General features: G+C 38.7%; 1 protein-coding gene across 7 annotated transcripts in view; it reads right to left on the bottom strand.

Moving 5' to 3' along the window:
* Positions 1-12,226, bottom strand: part of Larp4 (La ribonucleoprotein 4) — a 150,564-nt gene that overhangs the window by 18,293 nt on the left and 120,045 nt on the right. For all 7 annotated transcript variants that reach the window (XM_048364421.1, XM_048364429.1, XM_048364413.1 and 4 more), the window contains 4 exons: positions 10,030-10,102; positions 7,387-7,523; positions 5,463-5,566; positions 890-1,000 (listed from right to left, as the gene is read on the bottom strand). In XM_048364421.1, the coding sequence (XP_048220378.1) occupies positions 890-1,000; positions 5,463-5,566; positions 7,387-7,523; positions 10,030-10,102 (425 nt within the window). The remainder of the gene's footprint in view (positions 1-889; positions 1,001-5,462; positions 5,567-7,386; positions 7,524-10,029; positions 10,103-12,226) is intronic.

Raw genomic sequence — 12,226 nt, forward strand, 5'->3', positions numbered from 1 at the left:
TCTTATAATGAGCCACACCACCATTCACAATTCTTTTTGTTTGTTTGTTTTTTGCCAATCCTGGGGCTTGAACTCAGGGCCTGAGCACTGTCCTGGCTTCTTTTTGCTCAAGGCTAGCACTCTGCCACTTGAGCCACAATGACACTTCTGGCCGTTTTCTACATATGTGGTGCTAGGGAATCAAACCCAGGGCTTCATGTGTACTAGGGAAGCACTCTTGCAACTAGGCCATATTCCCAGCCCCTCACAATTCTTTTTATTTTTAGATTTTTGGTGCCAGTCATGGAGCTTGAACTCAGGGCATAGGCACTGTCCCTCAGCAATTTTTTTTGCTCATAACTAGAGCTCTACCACATTGAACCACATGTCCACTTCTGGTTTTCTGGTGGGTAGTTGGAGATAAAGTTTTACAGACTTTCCTGCTTCAAACCAGATCCTTAGATCCCAGGCTCCTGAGTAGCTTGGTATGGGCCACTGGCACCAAGCAATTCTTTTTATCTTAGTAGTGGTATTGGATTTAGAACTCAGGGTCTCATGGCTGCTAAGCAATCACTGCATCACTTGAGCCATGCCTCTAGCATTTTGAAGTACTATTTTTCAAACAGGGTCTTACATTTCTGCCTGGATCTAGCCTCAGACAGTGATGCTCCTATTTATGTTTTATGTTTTCCAAGTAGCTAGGATTATAGGGCACAAGTGTGCCCTACCATGTCTACCCAGTTTATTGTGATGAATTCTTGCTATTTTTTTACCCAGACTGGTCTAGAACCACGATTTTCTGGGTCTCTGCCAGGTGAGAGAGCCACTGTGCTGGCCCTATTTTTTTAGTTACAATATAATATGACATCTTTTACTAGCAGGACTTATATCAGAAGCAAAGTCTTCTCACCTGCTGTGCATCCGTGTCTGACTGGAACGTGACATACCAGTTGCTATTGTGTGCAAATTCACAACTTATCACTTTGGGGCAGTTTTCACTTTTAAACAATGATTTCACTTCCTAAAAAAGAGAAAGCATAATAAACTCTAAAAAAAAATCAACAATTAACTTTTTTTGGAAACAAAGCTGAGCATCTCTTCATTTCTTTTTGTCCTACTTCTTACTTGTTAACTGTTAATAATTCTGAAGCAAAAGCTTAGTTAGTGTAAAATACTTTAGGATGAAACCTTATTTTACAATCAGGAAAGCAGAATTATTTCCCTTCCAGTGGACAGCTAAATTATCTGTATAGTAAAATATCTCTGGTTCTTTTCTTGCTTGCTCTGTTATCACCATCATCATCACCATCACCATCATCAATCATCATTATATTATTGTGGTCAGTCCTGGGGCTTAAACTCAGAGCCTAGGCAATATCCCTAAATTTTTTTCACTTAAGGTAAACATGCTCCTTTCTTGAGTCATAGTCCCTCTTCTGGCTTTCTGGTAGTTTATTGACCAAAAGAATTTCACAGACTTTCCTGCCCAAGTTGGCTTTAGAGCATGATCCTCAGATCTTGGCCTCCTGAGTAGCTAGGATTACAGGCATGAGCCACCGACACCCAGCTGCTATTATTTTTTAATCATGGCCATTATTAACATTTTCTAGGCCTGTACATTTTTTCAATAATTAATATAACTAGTAAAACTCCCAACAAATACAGATTCAGAAAAAATTATAACAAAACAGAATTTTCAGTTAACAGGCTGAAAGAAATTTATAAAAATAAAATAACTAGACATGAATATGAATCATCTGTAAAGTTATAGAAGGGAACAACATTGGATAAAATACCATCAAGGGTCAAACACTATGACTTACTCCTAAAAACAATCCTGTTAATAAGCTTTTATCACCTTAGGTGATTTCACCACCTAAGCATGCTCATTTACCTATTTGAGTACAAGGCAAAATTTAATAACCATAAATTCCAAAATACTTAAAAAACCTAATTAGGCCAAATTACCAAATGTCAAAACATTATTAAGTATCAAATTTTAAAACAAACTTACTAAGCTACTTGGAATACCAGTATGCCAATACTTAAGTCTAATCTGTATGCTTTATCAAATCTTAAGACAAAAATGTCTAAATGTTTATACTTGTGATAAAATGCTATTGAGTCAAGTACTGTTTGAAATAAATGTGGATAAACAGCTAAGTTGAAACTTCTGTAAGAAAGTGGCAAAATAACACTATACTTAAGAAAATTCTCATGCAGTCCAATATATAACTACTATGAAATTACAATGATACACATTAATCTTGCAGAAAACCATAAATATACTCTCTAAATACTTTTACTTTCATGGAAATATATAATGAATTAAGTTTCTACCTTTGTTACTCTATAGAAACAGTATTGTCTTTAGGTTGACTTTAGTAAGCATAAGCAAAGATGATTAAGAATAATCAAAAATTTATCCTGTCCAGGCGTAAGTGGCTTACGTCAGTGATCCTAGCTACTCAGAAGGCTGAGTGAGATCTGAGGACCACTGTTCAAAGCAAGCTGGGGAAGGAAAGTCCAGGAGATTCCTATCTCCAACAAACTACCAAAAAGGCCAGAAATGGGACAGCACTAGCCTTAAGCATAAAAGCTCGGGGACACTGTCCAGCCCGATCTTGTTTTCAAGCACGGGGTAGGGGGTGGGGGGAGAAGCTGGGTGGCTCATATAATCCTAGCTACTCAGGAGGCTGTGATCTGAGGATTATAGTTCGAAGCACGAGTAGACAGGAAAGTCCATGAGACTCTTATCTACAATTAACCACCAGAAAACCAGAAGTGTAGATGTGGCTTAGAGTGATAGAGTACTAGCCTTCAGCAAAAGATCTCAAGGATAGTACCTACTCCCTGAGTTCAGACCCCACAACCTACAAAAAGAAATAATACTATATAATAAAAATAACATATAATAAAAATATAATGTATAATATAAATGTAAAATATAAGTTAATATAAATAAATAATATATAGCAATAATACTAAATAAAAATCCTAACAGAAACCCCAGAGTTCACCACTTCAATGTATTGTGCATTTCCATGTTTATTTCCTAAGTGGACATTCTCTGGCTATTTTAGTCACCCTTACTTCCTTTGCTTTTTTGTACTGCAGAATTTTTCTGCCTTGTTTTATTTACTGTTTTTAATATATGCAAACTCTTTATTCAGAATGTGAATAATAATATAAAATGGCCAGAGTACTTCATATTCCAGGTACTGCTAAGTTCTTTTTTCTTGGGGAGGGAGGTGGTCCTGGGGCTTGAACTCAAGGCCTGAGCACTGTCCCTGAGCTTCTTTTGCTCAAGACTTGTACTCTACCACTTAAGCCACAGCACTACTTCTGGCATTTTCTGAGTAGTTTATTGGAAATAAAGAGTTTTATTGACTTCCAGCTCCAGCAGGCTTCAAACCACAATCCTCAGATCTCAGCCTCCAAAGTAGCTAGGATTACAGGTATGAGCCACAGGCTCCTGGTTCTGCTAAGCTCTTTATATAGTAATTCTCACTATTCTTATACTAATGAGTTATTATTGCTATCCAATTTAACAGATAAAATGAGAAAACTGAGACAGGGTAACAAGTAACTTAGCTCTTCACTAAGGTCATGGGACTGGCTAGTAAAAAAAGCTAGAATTCAAATCTAGAAAGACTGAGCCAGGTGCTAGTGGCTCATGCCTGTGATCCTAGCTACTCAGGAGGCTGAGATCTAAGGATCACCATTCAAAGCCAACCCAAGCAGGAAAGTCCCTGAAGCTTTTATTTTCAATAAGCTACTCAGAAAAAGCCAAAAGTGATGTAGTGGCTCAAGTGGTAGAATGCTAGTCTTGAGCAAAAGAAACTCAGAGACAATGTCCAGGCCCTGAGTTAAGCCCTATGACCAGGGGGGTAAATCTAGACAAATTATTCTTTTCTCCTTTGTAATTTTCCTTTTATTACTCGACACATAGTTCAAAATCGAAAGATCCTATGACAATTTCTTTTCTAGTTTCTCTCATTGCTTCTAAGTTTAGAAAGTATTCTAGAGTTTGAATTCTGAATGAGTTTGGACATAAAGATTAACTACTAAAGTGTCATAATTGTTATGGGGCAAGGACATAAAAATCCTTTTTCTTGGGGCTGGGAATATGGCCTAGAAGTAGAGTGTTTGCCTCATATAGATGAAGCCCTTGGGTTCGATTCTGCAGCACCACATATATAGAAAAAGCCAGAAGTGGCACTGTGGCTCAAGAGGTACAAAAAGAGTAAAAAGAAGCCAGAGACAGTGCTGAAGCCCTAAGTTCAAGCCCCAGGACTGGGGAAAAAATTGATAATTTTTCTTGGGGCTGGGAATGTGGCTTAGGAGTGAAGTGCTTGCCTAGCATGTATGAAGCCCTGGGTTCAATTCCTCAGCACCACATACACAGAAAAAGCTGGAAGTGGTGCTGTGGCTCAAGAGGTAGAGTGCTAAGCCTTGAGCAAAAGGAAGCCAGGGACAGAGCCCAGGCCCTCAGTCCAAGCCCCAGGACTGGCAATTCTTTTTAAAAAATCCTTTTTCTTAATAACAAATAAATTTAATCAAGCTAGGCAAGGTTTCTAATTCCAGCACTTAGGAGGCTGAAGCAAACGAACTATGGGTTAAGGCCAGCATTGACTACTCTGTCTTAAAAGAAAACAAAAGGCTGGATGTGTGACTTAAACAGAATACCTGCCCAGCAACTCAAAGTCCCCTGATTTCAAATCCCAGTAGTACCAAAAAGACAATCCCTCAAATAATAATGAAAATAAGTAAGTCACTGACTCTTGCTGCCTTTAATTTACTGTGCCCTAAGATGGAAAATCAGGGTAAGGTTCGGTGGCACAGTAGTTGAAAAACAGGCTTTCGAATCAGAGAGATCAAGTAAGTTCAAACTATCATTTAACACAGTCCATTTATCTTTCAGATAGTTAACCATACTAAGGCTGTTATATAATTTGTAAAAATAAAACTTTTCACTTCAAGTAACTGTAAAGCAAACAATACCTGGTAGAACTTAATTATTAAAAGAATATTATGCATATTCTTACATAAAAGGGTCTATTTCTGGATTATACTGCTTCATTCCAGTATTATTTTGTTAACCTGCACCACACCAGCTTTAAAACTTTAGCTTTGCTTAGTATTTTGCTAAGTATGGGATTCATAATGCTTCAATTCATTTTCCCTTAACTGTTCTAGATAAATCCGCAAGTTCTCAGTAGTCTATTTCTATTTTAAGTGTCATGCAACAAAACCAACAAATTCATGATTAGTATAACTGCAATATGTAATCTTCCTTTCAGAGAACAATCTTTTCCTTCCTTTAAATTATTCTACTTCAGAATTAACAAAGTATATTAGTATTTACACTATTCACAGTAATTGATAGGAGAGCACTGACTGACGCATACTTGCTTGTCTACCTCCTCCAATTTAAACAGTTAAAGAACATTTAGCTCTGGCAATGATTAATGATTGATTACCTCTACTGGTGTTGTTTCAGGAATCTCTCTGAGAATCACGATACAACGCTTATGACTTGGTCTCACTTTCTCACCCTTCTCATCAACTTGTACCATAGGAGAAGCTGAAATTTAAAAAGTTGGGAGTGTCATTTAAAAGTGACAGGAACAATAGCAAGAAAATGTCCAAGATTACTGTTATTAGAGCCCAGGGCCTCACCTCAGTATATTCACATTATTATACTACTACATGACTCAAAAGCCATCTTTTAGATAATGTTTTAGTGAAAATAGACAATAATCCACAGCCAAAACCTTTACTTCCAGCTCCTTCAGACAGCTAACATGTCATATTCCCTTGAACAGGTAAGTAGGGAGAATAAAAAAGCGGGTAAGGGTAAAGGATTGAATATAACTGCGAAGTTCTAACCTGTACAGAAGGCAAGCACTCTTGCCACTGGGCCATATCACCAGCCCCCACTTTTAAACATTTTGAACATACTTCAAATAAGTGAAGATCTTTTATTTAATGAATTACTTAATAAAACCCATTTAAAAGAGGTTACCAAGAAATAGGAACACAAGACACTAACATTAAAAACCCTTAGAGGTTCAATCAAGAAATTTTTATCCAGCACTCAAGAGACTGGGCAGGAGGATTACAAGGTAGAGGTCAGCCTGAACTACACTGTGAGTATGAAGCCAACCTGAGCCACATAGCTCAAGTAGGAGAGCACTTGGGTTCAAACCTAAATACAAAGAGAAAAGAGAGGGGAAGTAAGTGAAACGGGGGAAAGAAGGAAGAAACAAACAAGCAGACAAAGAAGCTTTTACCAATATGAAGTGTTTGTCAAATTATAGGTCACAATTCTAGTAGGTTATGAAAGGTAAAAGAATATATAGTATTAATTTGTAAAATATTTCAACTATGTGTAGTAGGCATGTGGTAGGTATATTAAGCTGTGCTATAAAATGTTCTTACATTGGTTCAAAAGCTTGAAATAGCATGGGCATGATGGCACACACCTCTAATTTCAGCAAGGGGGAGCTGAGGAAGAAGAATTACAGAGTTGAAAACGAGCCTGGGCTAATTCTTAATGAAACAGAGCCTCAAAAACAAATAAAACTATCCTACTAGCTGCTCAGGAGAATGAAATCTATGGATGGAGATTCAAAGACAGCCTGGAGAAGCCATATCTGGGAGACTCTTATCTCCAATTAACCAGCAAAAAGTCAGAAGTAGAGGCATGGCTCAAATGGTAAAATACTAATTGTAAGCAAAAAAAAAGCCCAGTGAGAGCTATGGCCCTGAGTTCAAGCCCCAGTGCAAGCATCAAAAAAAAAAAAAAAAAAAAAAAGTCGAAATAGATTAATCTTTAAAGGGTGTGAAAATGAGATTCTTTCTAATATGAAAGATGTAATTTCTTATACTTGCTATGCAAACAAACATCAAGATGAACAACCAAAGTACAGAACTCATATAGAAATATACACACATATGTACATGTGCCAATCAGTCAACTAACCAAAATAATTACTGGAACAAAAGAGGAAGAAATAAAAATTTAAGTTAAAACAATCCCTTATATGATCAAAGAGCAAAATACCCCGGAGCCAGTGGCTCAAGTCTGTAGTCTCAGCTACTCAGGAGGCTGGGATCTGAGGTTCGAGGTTCAAAGCCAGCCCGGGCAGGAAAGTCTGTGAGGCTCTTACCTCCAATTAACCACAAGAAAACCAAAGTAGCACTGTGGTAGAGCACCAGCCTTGAGCTGAAGAGCTCAGGGACAGCACCCAGGCCCAGAGGTCAAGCCCCATGACGAGAGAGAGAGAGAGAGAGAGAGAGAGAGAGAAAGAGAGAGAGAGAGAGAGAGAGAGAGAGAGAGAGAGAGAGAGAGAGCGCCCACACAAAATAACATTGTAAAATACTCAAGTATCATTTACATACATCTCAAGACTTCAAGAATTAAATCAAGATCTGTGGTCAACTTTTTTATTTCTTCCATGTTGGCAACTGTCCAAATTGGGACGAATTGATCACTATCCATTTGAGAGATCAAGTAAAGATCCTTTGACAAGTTTTCTCTGAAAGGAAGAAACAGAAAGTAATATAACAAGCAAATTTTGAAAAGGCAGATAAAAATGCACCTTATTGATTACTGTCAATATGTCTAGGGAAACAAAAACATACTATTAGAAATAGCACATTTGGGCTGGGGATATGGCCTAGTGGCAAGAGTGCCTGCCTCATACACATGAGGCCCTGGGTTCGATTCCCCAGCACCACATATACAGAAAACAGCCAGAAGTGGCACTGTGGCTCAAGTGGCAGAGTGCTAGCCTTGAGCAAAAAGAAGCCAGGGGCAGTGCTCAGGCCCTGAGTTCAAGGCCCAGAACTGGCCAAAAAAAAAAAAAAAAGAAATAGCACATTTGTCTGGTGCCAGTGGCTCATGTCTGTAATCCTAGCCCAGGAGGCTGAGATCTCAGGATCAGGTTCCCCAGGCAAGGAAGCCTATGAGACTCTTATCTGCAACTAGCCACCTGAAAACTAGAAGTGTCGTGGCTCAAAGTGGTAGAGTGCTTACCTTAGCAAAAAAGCTCTGATGTTCTACAACCAACAAAAAAATTCTTTTTCATAAAGTTTTGAATCCCCAAACAAAAGTTGGTCCAATAGCTTGGACAAAGACTTTTATTTATGGCAAACAATGATATAGGAAGAAGCTTAATATTAAACAGCAATGTACAATAGCATAGCATTGGTGTTAAAGTAGGTATATGAACACTTCTAAATTTGTGAACATTTTTATTTTTCATAAGCATGCTTTCTTCTGTAAATACATATTTAAAATTAAGGTAAAAATCTTTACAAGGTACATTAAGAAAAATATATAAAAACTTCTATCTTATATTTTAAATCTTTTTAACAAACTCAAGCAAAATGAAATTCTTGATTGATTTTTATTTGTTGTGCCAGTCTTGGGGCTTGAACTTAGAACCTGGGTAATGGCATTGAACTTTTTTACTCAAGGCTGGTTGTGGTCTACCACCTGAGCCACAGCTCTACTTCTAGTTTTATTTTTTAGAGATAATTGAAGATTCAAGCTCTTACACTTTCCTCCCTGGGCTGGCTTTGGATTGTGATTATTAAATCTCAGCCTCCTGAGTAGTTAGGATTACAGGCATGAACCACCAGTGCCCAGCTAAATTCTTGACTTTATTAAAATATAACTTTATTGTTACAATTAAGGTATTGTACAGAAGTCATGCAATGAGTACATTTGTTTTTGGACTATGTCATACCTTCCTTTTTCTCAATTTTTGAGATAGGGTCTCACCATATATCCCAGGCTGGCCTTGAATACCTGTCTCTGCTTGCCTGAAGTGTTGGGATTGTAAGTGTGTACCACCATGCCAGCTCAAATTCTAACCTTTTTTACTCATATCAAATATTCTTTGAAGCAAATTATCTGAAAATAGCTACAAGTCTGTTTAAAAGCTCCCTTCTCAAATGGCCTGACCTACTACCCCATTTAAACATGCAACCACACAGGTACTTTGAACTCTCCTTTCCCTTGCTTATACTGTTCTGTTTACTTTTTCCCCATACCAATTACTGTCAAATATTGCTTATTTGTTATGTCTACAGTTTGGGTCCCCAGGCCAGAATATGGGCTCCGCATAGAACCTTTCTTCTTGGTTGGTTGTGTGGCTTGAACCCAGCACTTTACATGCTGAGCTCTTTTGCTCAGGGCTAGTGCTCTATCACTTTGGGCTACAGCACCACATCCAATTGCCTGGTGGTTAATTGGAAATGAGAATGAGAGTCTCACATACTTTTCTGCCCATGCTGTCTTCGAATTGCAATCCTAAGATCTCAGCCTCCTGAATAGCTAGGATTAAAGGAGAAAAGCACCAGGGCCTGGCCATGGAAGATCTTGGTTGTTCAAAAATGTTTCAAAAGCCTTGTGCCTGACTAAGACTAAACTCAAAGGAATTCACACTCAAATTCAATTAAAATACAGAAATGAAGTTATTTTGGGGGGAGGAAGGTGATAAAAGATACCAGGTTAATGTTAAACTTACATTTCACATAAAAGAACACTTAGTAGCAGTCGAATAAAAGAAATGCTTAAAAACCTGAAACTCAGACCTTGGAAAACATGATCTTTGTCTAACTAAAAAAAGGTGCAGCCTAGTCCAATGCTCATCATGATCAGTGGGTCTTTTTTTTGTTGTTGTTGGCCAGTCCTGGCCTTGGACTCAGGGCCTGAGCACTGTCCCTGGCTTCTTTTTGCTCAAGGCTAACTCTACCACTTGAGCCACAGCACCATTTCTGGCTTTTTCTATATATGTGGTGCTGAGGAATCGAACCCAGGGTTTCATGTATACAAGGCAAGCACGCTTGCCACTAGGCCATATTCCCAGCCCATGATCAGTGGGTCTTTATTTTAAGTGCTGGTACTGAAGAATGATACTAAAATACATCATTAGAAAGAAATAATAGCCACTATTCTTGTACTCAATTCCATCCATAGTCCATGTAAAATCATCTCAAAAATGAATAAATATCATTTTTTTTAAATTTCTGTACCGTGAAAAACAGAATTCTAGTTGTTTCCTCAGACATTCTTTTAGGTCTTCTGTAGAAATTGCTGAACTTTCTCCTGATAGTAGAAAACAAGAGAAGAAAAAGGTTAATATCAAGTTATCATAGGTGATGAAGTTACCATACTGTATTCAAGCTATAAAGTATACACAAGATAATATTTTTATTAGTATGTTTATCTTTGTTTTATTTTATTTATTTATTTTTTTTTGGCCAGTCCTGGGCCTTTGGACTCAGGGCCTGAGCACTGTCCCTGGCTTCCTTTTGCTCAAGGCTAGCACTCTGCCACTTGAGCCACAGCGCCACTTCTGGCCATTTTCTGTATATGTGGTGCTGGGGAATCAGACCCAGGGCCTCATGTATACGAGGCAAGCTCTCTTGCCACTAGGCCATATCCCCAGCCCGTATGTTTATCTTTGTAACAGTTCCAGGTTTAATTTTTTTCAACATGTTTTTTTTTTTCAACATGTTTTTTTCAGATAGATTTTATATTAAGAAATATCTTCTAGGGCTAGGAATAAAGTTTAATTGTGAAGTGTTTACTCAGCATGTGTGAGACAATCGATTCAATCTCTAGCACCACAAAATACTATGACTTGAACTCAAGATATCCTGCTCTTCTTACCTTATTTGCTCAAGACAGCTAGCTGCTTAAGACACGTGAGCCACAGTTGTTTTCTGGTTAATTGGTGATAAGATCTCAGATTTGTCAGCACAGGCTGGCTTTTAGTTAGGATTACAGGCATGAGCTACCAGTACTCACATAAATTGGTTTAAACCAATAAATTTACACAATGTGGAGGTGTGGCTTAAGTGGTAGAGCACCAAACCATGAGTGAAAGAGCTGAGTACAGAGTGTGAAGCCTGCAGAGTGCAAGCCCCAGAACAAGGGGAAAGAGGGGAATTTTTTTAAAAGGGACCATTAATACTAAAATGCACTTAGCAACTATGTTCTAATACTGCTTGGAACAGTTTTTGGGGTTTTTCCGGTCAGTTGTGGGGCTTGAACTCAGGGCCTGGGCACTGTCCCTGAGCCTCTTTGTGTTCAAGGCTAGTGCTCTACTACTTGAGCCACAGCACCACTTCCAGTTTCCTGGTGGTTAATACGAGGTTAAGAGTCTCAGGGACTTTCCTGCCTGGGCTGGCTTCAAACTTCAATCCTTGTATCTCAGCCCCCTGAGTAGCTAGGATTACAGGTGTGAGCCACTTAGCCTGAAACACTTAAAAATGTGGCAGCTGTGGATTGGGAATGTGGCTTAGCAGTAGAGTGCTTGCCTAGCATGCATGAAGCCCTGGGTTCAATTCCTCAGTACCACACAAATAGAAAAGGCTAGAAGTGGCACAGTGGCTCAAGTGATGAAGTGATAGCTTAGAGCAAAAGGAAGCTCAGGAACAGCGTCCAGGCCCTGAGTTCAAACCCTACGAATGCCCCCCGCCCAAAAAAAAGTGGTAACTGAAACTAAGCACCAGTGACTCTCGCCTGTAATCTTACCTACTTAAGAAATTTGAGAAACTCTTATGTCCCATTAACTAGCAAAATACTACCCAACAGGGGCTGGGAATATGGCCTAGCGCTAAGAGAGCTTGCCTCGTATACATGAAGCCCTAAGTTCGATTCCCCAGTACCACACATATAGAAAATGGCCAGAAGTGGCGCTGTGGCTCAAGTGGGAGTGCTAGCCTTGAGCAAAAGGAAGCCAGGGACAGTGCTAAGGTGGCCCTGAGTCCAAGGCCCAGGAATGGCAAAAAAAAAAATTTTACTTATGCTTTTTTGTGTCTCTATAGGGCCTTGAACTCAGGACCTCATACTTTCACTTAACTTTTCTGCTCAAAGCTAGTGCTCTATCACTTGAACTATACTTCTGGTTCTGATTATTTGCTGGTTAATTAGAGATAAGAGTCTCCCAGACTTTTCCTCTTGGGCTGGCTTTGAACCTTTATTCTCAGATCTCAGTCTGCTGAAGAGCTGGGATTATATATGTGAGTTATGTGAGTCACGGGAGCCTAGGCTGAACACTTGTTTTTAAGATATATGTCATGCTGACCAAAGTGACAGGAAAACTGATAGAACCTGTAATAATTCCAAGAAATTTGGGCCCTTTCAAAGGTTATAATTTGAATGTCTTTTATCTTTTTCCTAGTATCTTTAATTTCATAGTTATTCTGTTTAATAGGGGCTCAT

Source organism: Perognathus longimembris, chromosome 1, assembly GCF_023159225.1.
Source record: "Perognathus longimembris pacificus isolate PPM17 chromosome 1, ASM2315922v1, whole genome shotgun sequence".
Taxonomy (NCBI): Eukaryota; Metazoa; Chordata; class Mammalia; order Rodentia; family Heteromyidae; genus Perognathus; species Perognathus longimembris.